Genomic DNA, 14,237 nt, shown 5'->3' on the forward strand with positions numbered 1-14,237 from the left:
TGGATAGCGATATGTTTATCGGTCTCACCCCCCCCCCCCCCCACAACACGGTCAACTGCAACGTCTGTCCGTCCACTACGACAAGCACATTATTCTCATCATGATTATCACGAGACCCTCACCTGTATACAAACACATACACACCATCCAAAACATCGTTTCACACTGCTGGCTCTCTGTCGGTTATGATGACGAGGGTTCTAGTTGATCTGATCAACAGAAGAGCCTCCTCATCAGATTAACGTACAAGTGGCTGAGTACTCCACAGACATGTCTACCCTTGATGTAGTTCTCAAGGAGATTCAGCCAGACATAGAATGTGACAAGCTGGCCCTGGACATGTTACAGGCACTCTCTTTTGTTAGTTGAGGGAACATTTCATATATCCACAGCTAAATATATATATACACACATATCTACAAATATACTCATGCTTATAGATACAAGCGTGCACACCACACACATACCATACCTATATCACCCACTTTAAACCTATACATCAGATATACTCACACATGCATACTGTGTAGATTTACACATTCAAAGATCACCAGCCTCTTATATTTACTTATATATATATATATACACACACATGCACACACACAGATACACATCTAAAAAGCACACACACACAATCTCTTATTTACAACCTACACAAACATACAGACCATCTGAAATCTTTATCTGTGTGTGCACCCTCCTCAAACACACACACAAAAACACACATATACACCCATACACACACACACACATACACGCACAAAAGATACATACACAACAACACATACAAATGCATGCACACACATAAACACATATACATAAACACAAACTCACAAACACATATGTACACACAAACACACGTATGTACACACACACACACACACTCACAAACACATTACAAACTTACTTGTACTCTTCGGCAATCTTGGCATCGTATTCATCAAGTTTATCGAAGAGGGAGCGTTTGTTGGTCCAAACCTTCAGTTCTTGCGTAATTTCTGGAACTATGAGAAAAGTCTTCCAACCACTCGTTTTCTTCGACTTGAGAATGTCTCCAAAGATGTGGTCACCGACATAGAGTACGTCTCGGTGCATGGCACCAATCAGATCTGTGAACACATTGCAGGATCCTGCATGGTGGAGCACAAACAGAGATGTGGGATTAGAACAGATTAGATGGTGACAGCGGTGGATTAAGGGAAACTGGATTTGATTGGATGATGGTTAGAGAGAGAGGATTTCATTGGATGACAGTTAAAGAGAGACATTTTGATTTGGATGACAGCTGGAAAGAGATTTGATTGGATGATGGTTAAAAAGAGAGGGTTTGATTGGATGATGGTTAGGGAGAGAGGATTTGATTGGATGACAGTTAGAGAGAGAGGATTTGATTGGATGACAGTTAGAGAGAGAGAGGATTTGATTGGATGATGGTTAGAGAGAGGATTTGATTGGTTGAAGGTAAGGAAGGACTGGATTGGACAACACCACCATTACCATCGATGATAGTGCTGCTATCTCACCACCACTAGTAACATCCTGATCACTCACCCCACTGACTACAATACATCACCTCCTCCTCCTCATCATCATCGAGTACAACATGCCATTATCAAATACCTACACCACCGTCAGCACCACCACCATCAACATCATTCCCACCACCATACCCCCAACATCACCAACACCAAAACTACCACCACAATTAATAACATCAATACCACCACCACCACCAACAACAAAAACAACTACAAAAACAACAAAGATTACAACAAATAAATACAATTGACTTACCCCCTGAGTAAACGTGTCCGCTTTGCATTGGTCCTGTGTGGGTCCCTATTTTCAGGGCTCCTGTTTTCTGGGGATAGAGAGAAAGACATATTTTAGATGTATATATCACATGATCATGCTATCAACCAGGCTATCAGATGCTGTTACACATCGCTGGTCACAATGCACTTTTGCACTGTTTTAACCTTCAAACGATGCCAGCCTGCTGGCTAGGTGAGCAGGCCAATACTCCCCCCTGATCGAAAGGGAGTACTGGAGCAATGTGAAATGAAGTGTTTTGCTCAAGAACACAATAGAGCAACCGATCTGGGAATTGAACCCGCAATCTAGTGACCGTGAGACCAACAACCTAACCACCAAGCCATGCACACACACATACAGGCATAGAGGGTTCACTGAGTATTTATGAAGGCATAGATATCTAGTTAAGATCTGCTTCCAGTTACATAGTTTTGGGTTCCCACTGTGTGGCACCATGGTCAAGTACCTTCTATAGAACCTGGCTCTTCAATGATTTGTCAGTCAATTTAGTAGACAGAAACTATGTGGAAGCCTGTCATCCATCCATCCATATATTTATATATATACACACACACACACACACACATATGTGTGTGTATGTATAGTATATATGTGTGCCTATCTATAAGTGTGTGTTATGTGAGTATCTTTGTATTTCACCGCCACCACCACCACTTAACAACCAGTGTTTGTTAATGTCCCGGTAACTTGGCAGTTCAGCAAGAGAGACCAATATAATAAGTACTACACTTAAAGAAAAAAATGTATGTCCTGGCACATGAAAAGTACCCTTTAAACTTTGGGCCTCACGAAGGCAGTGACAAGTGACCGATCACGAAATCGGTGACTGAGGCCTTTGGTAGTATATTGTGCCTGAGAAGACTTGTCAGGCCAAGTGAGATTATGCTGGTGGTTTGTAACTGGAACCCATGCTGGTAGCACGTAAAAAGCACCCACTACACTCACAGAGTGGTTGGTGTTAGGAAGGGCATCCAGCTGTAGAAACCTTGCCAAATCAGACTGGAACTTGGTGCAGCTCCCCAGCTTTTAGTTTTGATGTACCAAATCCACTTACGAGGTTTGGTCGACTCAGGCCTATAGTAGAAGACACTTGCCCAGGGTGCTGTGCATTGGGACTGAGCCAAAGACCACATGGTTGGGCTGCAAGCTTCTAACCCACACAACCACTCCTTCATATCTGGTTCAAGATGTACAAGTGATGGTCATTGCTTGATCAGCTTTGATCGTAGGTTTGCTAACGAGGGGAATCCTATGTAGTTATTTGATCTGTTAAAAATAGCAGGCAAACCTCCCTCGAATCATATATTACTGCTTTAAAAAAAGAATATATTGGAGTCCTAGACACACTTCGTGTATGTGGAAATAAAAAAAATTTTAAATGATGGGATAGTCAGTGTTGGATTGCCTTTGATCATTGGTCTACTGTATTTTAGAAGAGACCTAGGGTTAAACAACAAAGAAAGAAATAAACAATCAGTTCTTTACTATAGTTTGCTTTTAGCCATTGATGGCTGCCAGACCTTGAGAGAGAGAGAGAGAAAGAGAAAATGAGAGAGAGAGAGAGAGAAAGAGAAAGAAAAAAAGAAAGTGTGAGAGAGAGAAAGAAGGAAGTGAAGTATAGAAAACAATGTCATCTCACCAGGTCAACTTGGCGTAAAATTGTTCCTTCAGTGAAGAAGAGAGGTTTCTTTGCATCAACTACAATGTAATCAAAATAGGTTGTCCAATTCCTCCCCTGCAATAGATTATTATTATTATTATTTCATATACACACAAACTGTTGGAAAAGAAAAATTCCCTAACACTGGGCAACAACAAGAAACCTTAGATACCAAGAACCTTTCTAAGTATCCTAGATGTCCCTAACAACACTGTTTTCTGCAGCTGCACTAAACTGGGTTCTATGCCTATTTCCTCTATCCATCCGTTCAAATCTTTAGGGACTGTTCCTAATGCACCTACAACTACAGGGTATATTTTACTTGCCTTTTCTATAGCCTCTAAAACTTCATGGCTAGGTCCTGGTACATTGTTACTTTCTCTATATCTCTCACATTGATTTTCTCATCATTAGGACTGTAAAGTCAATTACCTAACACTTTCTATTTTCTTTGTCTATTACTATTAAATCAGGCCTTCTAGCTTCTATTACTCTCTCAGTCTGAATATCAAAATCTCACAATATCTTATATTTACTTTCTAAGCCTTGTAAAAAGAACTTTGGCGGTTAGGCCTCCAACCAGGCCTTTCACAATATCCTTAAAGCCAGGAACTTTTCAGCATACCTTCATGTGCCGATGGCACATAAAAAGCACCCACCACACTCACGGAGTGGTTGGAAGGGCATCCAGCCGTAGAAACACTACCAGATCAGACTGGAGCCTGGTACAGCTTTCTGGCTTCCCAGATCCCGGTCGAACCATCCAACCCATGCTATCATGGAGAACGGACGTTAAACGATGATGATGATATATATATATATATATTTCAGTCATTTGACTGCAGCCATGCTAGAGCACTGCCTTGAATGGTTTGTAATCAAACAGATCGACCCCAAGACTTATTTTCTAAAGCCTAGTACTTATTCTATTAGTCTTCTTGCTGAGCCACTAAGCTATGGGGATGTAAATACACCAATACCATTCGTCAAGTGGTGATCGGGGGACAAACACAGACACAAAGACACTCACACAAATACACACATGACAAGCTTCTTTCAGTTTCTGTCTACCAAAACCACTTACAAGGCCTTTGATCAGCTCGAGGTTATAGTCGAAGACATTTGGCCAAGGTGCCATGCAGTGGGACTGAACCCGAAACAATGTGGTTGGTAAGCTACCTTCTTACCACACAGCCACTCCTGCACCTATAATATATATATATATATATATATATATAAAACCAGGCTATCAGATGTTGCTACATATCGCTGGTCACAATACACTTCGCATTGTTTTAGCCTTCAAAGTGAGCAGGCCAACAGAAGAAAGAGTGAGAGAAAGTTGCAGTGAAAGAGTACAGCAGGGATCACCACCACCCCCTGCCGGAGCCTTCATGGAGCTTTAGGTGTTTTCGCTCAAGAAACACTCACAACGCCCGGTCTGGGAATCGAGACCGCGACCCTCCGACCGTGAGTCCACTGCCCTAACCACTGGGCCATTGCGCCTCCACACAGACATATATATATGTATGTATATATAAATATATATTTCACAGCCACCACAAAAGGTTAGGTACAAAGTACTCCTGATAGTATTGTGCTATGGTTCAGTAACACAATGATATATCACTCAACGATAAGAGATTGTTATACAATCCATACACTGCACCATGTGATATGATTGCAATATAACACTGCCATATACTAAGTATTGCCACAGTTTGGCTCCTTCTTCAGAATTAATGACAAACAATAAAGAAGTGTTTTGAAAGAGCGGGGGATAAAAAACAACAAAAAAAAACCCCTATAAAAGTAAAAGAAATATAGAATGGAAGAATAACAAGTTCAACACCCCCACGTTTTCTTGATAAAGAACCAAAAATTTATCAGAACTGAGCGTTTGCTTTTGTTCTGTGAAGTTGTAATTTCGGTTCTTCATTGGTAATGGGATCCTGGTTGCTATATTTGCAGCTGTAAACTGCCCTTTCTTTGTTGAAAGTGTTAGCGATGAAAAGGTGTGGAGCAGTGGTGGAGTGACAACTTCTCTGGAGAAGAGCATTTCCCTGGCACCAGCATAGTCATCATCATCATCCACATCATCAATTAACATCTGTTTTCTTTGACCGAATCTGGAGGAACACAGGGCTGTGTCATGCTCCAATGCTGGCCTTGGCATCATTTGATATATATTTATCATCATCATCATTTAATGCCCATTGTCCATGCTAGCATAAGTTGGATGGTTTGACCGGGGTTGGCAAGATTGGAAGGCTGCACCAGACTCCAGTCTGATTTGGTATGGGTGCAAGTATAGATGGGCTGGACACGTTGCCCGGCTCACCGATAATTGGTGGATGCACGCAGTTGTCGAGTGGTACCCGCGTGAGCGGAAAAGACCACCCGGAAGACCTCCACGACGGTGGAGTGACGATTTCAGGAGGACGATTGGGATCATGTGGATGAGAAAGGCGCGATCCAGGGAGGAGTGGACAGCGTGCTGTGACCAGCGGTGTCAAATGGACGCCTGACGGACTGGTCGGTCAAAGTGATATATATCGTCATTGTTATTATCTGTTTTACACAGTCACATCATACTGCCAAATAGACACACCACACTGTCACATCACAATCACATCATGCTGTCACACACAGTTACACTACACTGTCACATCACAACTGCATTGTGCTGTCACATACAGTCACATCACACTGGAAAATGCAGTCACATTACATAGTTACACACAGTCACATCATATTGCCAAAGAGTCGCATACTATTACATCACAATCACATCACGCTGTCACATAGTCACATTACACTGGCACATCACCCTTCCACAGAGTCACATCACATCACATTTCCACACACTACCCATCAAATTTCCACATAGTCACATCGTATTGCCACAAACAATCGCATCACACCAATATAGTCACACACACAGTAAAAACATTGCCATGTGCAATCTATATTGCAGATGGCAAGCCGGAAGATGCACCAAGCCCTGCTGTTTACTGTTTTATAAGCAATAGACAGCAGGGCTTGCTGCAGTCTTTTGACTTGCCAGTTCCTGTTGAACCATCTACCTGATGCCAAGATGGAAAATTTACATGAAATGGCAAAGAGTTTAATAGAATCTTATCCTAAAGTCTATATTTAACTCTTTAGCATTCAGATTATCCTGTCAATTTCGAGACTTATTTATTCACATTGTTTTGAATTAATCATGCAATTATCTCATAGCTTTGAGATTTCAATAATTTATTTTTAGAACAACATTGTAGGGTAGGTATGAGATGCCTGATCTGGCTAGTTTAACCCCTTAGCATTCATATTACCCTGTCAAATGTAATGCTTATTTATTCACATTGTTTTCAGTTAATCCTGCATTATCTCATAGCTTTGAGATTTCAGTGATGTGATTATATATTTTTGGAATAACATTGCAGAAGAGGTAAAATTTTCACTTACTTCTTATTTTTATTTTCCTAAAATTTTCGTTGCGTCTTGCAACCTTTTCAATTGCTGCGTTCCTTTTTGTTTGTTTGTGCGCACGTGTGTGGGTCAGTGTGTGTGTGTGTGCCTATGCATGCATGCATGTACATATGTATGTATGTGTGTATGTATGTATGCATATGTGTGTATGTATATGTGTGTGTATGCATATGTATATATATATGTATGTATGTGTGTGCATATGTATGTATGTATTCTGCATATTCATGTGCTTACATGTCCATGTTTGTGTATTTTCTATGTATGTGTGTGTGTGAGCGTGTGTTTGTACATGTATGCACCTCTGTCATGTATGCACCTTGTGTGTGCATGTCTGTCTGTGTGTGTATGTGTGTGTGTGTGTTATGTAACTATGTACCATGTTTGTATATATGGATGTGCATCTCTATATGTGTGGACCCGTGTCTCCATATGTGTCCTAACGGACAGAATCAAGACTATATTGAAAAGGTTGTAAATAACGGACAGTCAAAACTATTGAAAAGGTTGCAAGACGCAATGAAAATTTTAGGAAATTTTACTGGTGAGTGTGTTAATTTATAAGACACAAAAAGAAAATGACTCTCTCCACACAACAGAATATGCTTCAACACACGAACTCATATAAAGAATCTTGCAAACCAAATCCAAAAACGAAATATTGTAGGATAGATGTGATAGGCCAAATCTGGTCAGTTTGAACTCAAAACAAGTAGAATATTTGGGCCAGATATCCCCTGCTTAAATGCTAGAGTTAAAGACATCATCTAAAATGATATTAATTTGAGGTCTATATTTAAGACATAGTCTAAAGTGAAACTAAATCTACAACCTATCAATAGATTTAAAAGTGGTATTGAATGAGATCTCGAGTACATATGTATGTATGTATGTGTGTATATATATATATATATATATATATATATAGTGAGGGTGTTTAAAGAGAAGCTGTGGTGTACATACCTCTTCAGCATCGTTAAGTAAATAACTCATTACATTCTGAAAATATAAAAGGAGGGAAGACAAATTAACAGAATAATTAGTAATCTAAAATTAGTAGTAAGAAATTTAAAATTAGTAACAATAACATTTAAAAGAAAAAAAAAAAAACAAAGATATGTGTGGCACCTTGACCAAAGTCTTGTGAGGGGTTTTGGGAGCCGGAAACTAAAGGAAGCCCATTGTATACATATCTATCTATCTGTGTGTGTGTAACTTTGTATTTGTCCCCACCACACACCACCACTTGACAAATGGTGTTAGTTTGTTTACATTCTTGTAACTTGGTGGTTCAGCAAAATGTTATCAATAAAAAAGTACCAGATGTAAAAAAAGAATAAAAAGTATTGAGGTTGGTTTGTTTGACTTCAAGGCAGTACGCCAGCATGTGTATATTTGTACGTGTGGCTGCAGTCCAATGACTGAGGCAAGTAAAGGATAAAAATGATGTACCGAGATTATTAGATTAACATGTGACAATGAGATTAACCTTTAACACATTGCATTTTCTCTACAATTGTTTCCACTGCCCTGTTATTTCAGGGGGAAAATCTCATAGACATAATGCACCTACAGTGTGTTAAAGGTTAAAAAAAAAAAGAACAAAGCAAAGATATTCTTTTATTTGCTTCAGTCATTTGACTGTGGCCATGCTGGAGCACCACCTTTAGTTGAACAAATTGACTCCAGTACTTATTCTTTGTAAGCCTAGTACTTATTCTATCGGTCTCTTTTGCCGAACTGCTAAGTTACGGGTACGTGAACACACCAGCATCGGTTGTTAAGCAATGGTGGGGGGACAAACACACACACACATTCAATGGGCTTCTTTCAATTTCTGTCTACCAAATCTACTTACAAGGCTTTGGTCGGCACAAGGCTATAGTTGAAGACACTTGCCCAGGGCGCCCAGCAGTGGGATTGAACCCGGAACCATGTGGTTGGTAAGTAAGCTATTTACCACACATCCACTCCTTAATGAAATTTAAAAACTAAGGGGTGACACTGATGAAAAAAATCTAAGGTGTGATAATGAGACGTGCAGGTATGTATTGGGTTGGTGCATAATGATTGCGGCTTTATTTCAAAAAATTTTATTCAACAAAAACATCTTTAAATGATAGTCTGACTCTGCCAAGCAAATGGGAAGCAGTAATTGAAGTAGATGGTGAATATTCTCTGGAATAAACATTTAAAGATGTTTTTGTTACATACTGTTATTGGTTTTGTTGAATAAAATTTGTCACTAAAAGCCACAGTAGGTATGCGTCAACCCAATAGTTAGGAAATCTGCTTCATAACTGTGGTTGGGAAGAAACCTTTTCAATGACATAGTGTGTAGACGCAAGTCTGTGTGTGTATACACATTTGTATTTCATTACATATATACTTGCTCCTATCAAAGTTGCTACAAATGAACACACACACACAAATCAAAGAAAAATCAAATGTTACGTAACGAACCTCATTAGCTTACAGTCGTTTCTGCTACAAGATGTGGTGGACTCTTAGTTGAGAACCAGGATAGTTATACACCAGGTTATTAGTGGCTGGCATATGGAAGGGCATCCAGCTGTGAAAACTATGCCAAAACTAACCTTGCCTGTGTGTGCTAGTGCCAATAGTGCCAAGTAAAAAGCACCGAGTCCACTCTGCAGAGTGGTTGGTGTTAGGAAGGGCACCCAGCTGTAAAACCCATCAGAACAGACACAGTAGGCAAGGGACTAGTTTTTCTACCTGGCCAGCTCCTATCAACTCTCTTAGCCATGCATGCATGGAAGACAGACATTAAACAATGATAATAATAATGATGATGATGATGATATATGATGATATATACATACATATCTAATATACTCACATTCGTATAGTTGTAGTCACTGTTTGTAGCTAAGAAAACCTTTGTCCCATGGAATCTCATTCTGAAAATAAACAATAAAAAGAATACAGTAATAGAATAAATATACCTTTATGTTCTGAGTTCAAATTTGGCTGAGGTCGACTTTGCCTATCATCCTGAAAGGATGACAGGCAAAGTCCCAGTTAAAACAAGTACCAGTTAAGCAATGGGGTTGATGAAATTGCTGGCATTGTGCCAAGATAGGAAATCATTATTATTATTAAGGTGGCGAGATGACAGATCCGTTAGCATGCTGGAAATGCTTAGTGGTATTCCATCTGCGACAACATTCTGAGTTCAAATCCTCCTGAGGTCAAATTTGCCTTTCATCCTTTCAGGGTTGATAAATTAAGTACCAGTGAAACACTAGGGTCGATGTAATTGACTCATCCCCTCCCCCAAAATTGCTGCCTTTGTGGCAAAATTTGAAACCATCATCATCACTATTATTATTATTATTGTTGTTGTTAGGGTAGTGAGCTGGCAGAGCTGTTAGCACACTGGAAAAAATGGTTAGTGACGTTTCATTCATCTCTATGTTCTGGGTTCAAATTCTGCTGGGGTTGACTTTGTCTTTTATCCTTTTGGGGTCAAGAAAATAAGTACCAGTTGAATACTGGGGTTGATGTAATCGACTTACCACCTTCCCCGGAATTGCTGGCCTTGTGCCTAAAGTAGAAAGGATCATTATTATTATTATTATTCTGCCGAGGTTGACTTTGCCTTTCATTCTTTCGGGGTCGATAAACTAAGTACCAGTGGAACACTGGTGCTGATGTAATCAACTAGATGTAATCCTCCCGCCAAAATTTCAGGCTTTGTGCCTATAGTAGAAAGGATTATTATTATTATTATTATTATTATTATTATTTGATTTCATTTTCTAATTATAAAGAGAGAAATCTAAAGTGACAACATCAAAGCCAGTGCCAGCCAGAGAATCTAAGCAAGGCATTAGGAGTTGGTGCCAGTCTTGGTAAGTCTTTGGTTACAGCTAAACCAATTATTTAACCCCCACCCTGCCGTCTAAACACTGTAAACATTCAACTTTTATATTGTACCCCATAGTCAACAACAGGGTAGACAGCCTGAGAATATTTATATGCATGTACATAAACCCACATATACACACTAACATATACATACTAACATACATACACATATACACATTATGTTCATAAACATATATATATACTCTTTTACTCTCTTACTTGTTTCAGTCATTTGACTGCGGCCATGCTGGAGCACCGCCTTTAATCGAGCAACTCGACCCTGGGACTTATTCTTTTGTAAGCCCAGTACTTATTCTATCGGCCTCTTTTGCCGAACCGCTAAGTAACGGGGACATAAACACACCAGCATCAGTTGTCAAGCAATGCTAGGGGGACAAACACAGACACACAAACGCACATATATACATATATATACATATATACGACGGGCTTCTTTCAGTTTCCGTCTATCAAATCCACTCACAAGGCTTTGGTCGGCCCGAGGCTATAGTAGAAGACACTTGCTCAAGGTGCCACGCAGTGGGACTGAACCCGGAACCATGTGGTTGGTAAACAAGCTACTTACCACACAGCCACTCCTGCGCCTATATATATATATATAATACACGCACACCACACATTCTCTATTTTGAGTATGGGTATACGCATATATATTTATACGAGCAATACAGTGCGTGTGTGTGTGTGCCTGGGTGTCTCAATATGCATGCACACACACACACATGACAGGCTTCTTCCAGTTTTCATCTACCAAATCTACTCACAAGGCTTTGGTTGGCCTGAGGCTATAATAGAAGACACTCGCCCAAAGTGTTATGCAGTGGGACTGAATCTAGAACCATTTGGTTGGTAAGCAAGCTTTTTTACCACACAGCCACACCTGTGCCTCTATATATATACATGAATGATGAAAGAATGCCCAAAGTCCTCATGTACAGCCAGCTTGATATGGGTACAGGAATGTTGGTCGACCATGGCTCAGATATAAGGACAAGCTGAGAAGTACCCTCTCAGCAACTGACTCGGAATGAACAAAATGGTGACAGTCATGTCAAAATGGTATAAGAGACTTTGTTCTCATTAACAGGTTTAGGGATGCAAGACAAAGAAGAAAAGAGGCCACAAATATACTGCCTTTTTTTCTCCTTGCAATATCTGTGGGCTCCTTTGCAAATCATTGGAGGAATTCAAATGTCATATTAGACATAAGCATTATGACCGACAAAGAAAGTGTAGGTTATTGGATCTTCATTTGTTGAAACTGATGGGAGAGTCCATTATATATATCATCATCAATGTTGTTTAACGTTCGCTTTCCATGGGTTGGATGGTTTGACTAAGGACTGGCAAGCTGAGAGGCTGCACTAGGCTCCAATCTGATTTGGCAAGGTTTCTGCAAGCCTTTCCTAGCGCCTGCCACTCCGAGAGTGTAGTGGGTGCTTTTTACATGCCCCCAGCATAGGGGCCAGTCAGGCGGTACTGGCATTGACATGCATGTTTTTTTATCCTCACACATGACAGTTACGTTTTGAGTGGAACGTGCCATTTTCTGTGGAATAATAATTTGGTGACAGAATGTGGAATTAGAAAAGTATGTAGTTATCTAACCCCAATCTCCACAATATTTCTCCATGTTACTTCTAACTCCAACCCCCACAAAAACCCTTCATGTTACATCTGAGTCTCCAACCTCCACAATATTCCTCCATGTAACATGTAACTCCACCAACCACCACAAAAACCCTTTAGGTTACATCTGAGCCCCCAACCTCCACAAAAAACCCTTCACGTTACATCTGAGCCCCCAACCTCCACAATAACCCTCCATGCTACATAGAACCTCCAAACATCCACAATAACCCCATCATGTTATATCAACCCCCACCCCCAGCCACAAGGCTTTACAATACCTTCCACCAACTGTCTACATCTCTCACTACAATATTCCCCCAGGCTATACCTACAGCCAACCTCCACAATATCTCTCAAACTCTCTCTGCTACATGTACTCTCACCACCACCAATGTGCTACTCTTTCACTGGATCCAGAATGTGAGATAAAAAGGGGAGATAACTGCTACAAACCTGTCCAGGAGTATCGGAAGCCTTTCATCTTTTACTACATAAGTGGCAACCTGCTTCAGTGTTTCTTGTTTTAGTGGACCCTGGAAGAAGAAGAAGAGGAAGAAGAAAATGGGTAAGTTTAGCCTGAATACGAAAACATTAAGACGAAACAATTAAAAAGAAGGAGTATAAGGAGACAGAAAAATAGGTAGATATTATTACCAAGGTCGTCATCCTCATCATCATTGCCATTACCATCATCATCATCATTGACATCATAAACATTGTCATTGCTAACATCATCACCATCATCATTGCCAAGATCATCATCATGTCCCCTTTCCTATGTCTGCATGGATCAAATGGAATTTGTTGAGGTAGATTTCTTATAGCCCGATGCTCTTCTTGTTGCTAACCTTCACCTGCTACCAAATGAAGTAACATTCCCCCACCCACCATGGCCAGACATGTTTTCACAGAAGATTGGCAATGAAGAAAACTACTTGCTTGAAGATGACATTCATAACTATCAACAATGTCAAGATCAGGAAATACAAACAAACACATACACACACCATCATCATCCTCCTGTTTTCCATGCTGGCATGTTTTGGATGGTTTGACAGGAAGTGGCAAGTCAGACGACTGCACCAAGCTCTGCTGTCTCTTTTGGCAGAGTTTTCCATGGCTGGATGTTGCTCCTAATGTTAACCACTTTACAGTGTGTGCTGGGTGCTTTTTATGTGGCACCAGCACCAGTGAGGGCACCAAGTCACTTGTAAGGCAAGACCTCAACTCAGCTGAGGGGAGAGTAGTTTTGATGAACAGGAAAGTGCTTTACAATAAAGAAATATACCTCAGATAGAGAGAGAGATAAGACACAGAAGAAAGAAGGAAGAGAAAGAAAGAGGAGAGAGAAAAAGAGACGGGAGAGAGAGAGAGGGAGGTGAGATGGTGAAGATGTGATAGGCTTCTTTCAGTTTTCATCTACCAAATCCACTCACAAAGTATTAGTAAAAGACATTTGCCCAAGGTACAATGCTGTGGGACTGAACTTGAAACCATGTAGTTTGAAAGCAAGCTTCTTACCACACAGCCATGCCTCTATTTAATCATGTGTGTGTGTGTGTGTGTAATCCGTATCAAAAATGGGTTAAGTGCTGCTTTCTTTTGGTTGTCCATTCACTTCATGTACACACAACACACACATACAGACACATGAATATATATGTATGTGTGTCTGTGTGTGTGTGTATATATATATGTGTGT

At 40.2% G+C, this 14,237-nt stretch overlaps 1 protein-coding gene and 1 long non-coding RNA gene across 4 annotated transcripts in view; one reads left to right on the top strand and one right to left on the bottom strand.

The window, feature by feature from the left end:
* Positions 1–14,237, top strand: part of LOC118767496 — an 88,813-nt gene that overhangs the window by 36,350 nt on the left and 38,226 nt on the right. For both annotated transcript variants that reach the window (XR_005003419.1, XR_005003418.1), the window contains exon 2: positions 10,786–10,866. This is a non-coding gene — a long non-coding RNA (uncharacterized LOC118767496). The remainder of the gene's footprint in view (positions 1–10,785; positions 10,867–14,237) is intronic.
* Positions 1–14,237, bottom strand: part of LOC115223288 (cytosolic purine 5'-nucleotidase) — a 243,065-nt gene that overhangs the window by 6,458 nt on the left and 222,370 nt on the right. For both annotated transcript variants that reach the window (XM_036512160.1, XM_029793796.2), the window contains exons 9-14: positions 12,989–13,068; positions 9,852–9,912; positions 7,955–7,990; positions 3,476–3,571; positions 1,795–1,861; positions 908–1,130 (exon numbers count right to left, since the gene is read on the bottom strand). In XM_036512160.1, coding sequence (XP_036368053.1) covers positions 908–1,130; positions 1,795–1,861; positions 3,476–3,571; positions 7,955–7,990; positions 9,852–9,912; positions 12,989–13,068 — 563 coding nt within the window. The remainder of the gene's footprint in view (positions 1–907; positions 1,131–1,794; positions 1,862–3,475; positions 3,572–7,954; positions 7,991–9,851; positions 9,913–12,988; positions 13,069–14,237) is intronic.

This window comes from Octopus sinensis, linkage group LG22 (assembly GCF_006345805.1).
Source record: "Octopus sinensis linkage group LG22, ASM634580v1, whole genome shotgun sequence".
In the NCBI taxonomy this organism is placed as follows: domain Eukaryota; kingdom Metazoa; phylum Mollusca; class Cephalopoda; order Octopoda; family Octopodidae; genus Octopus; species Octopus sinensis.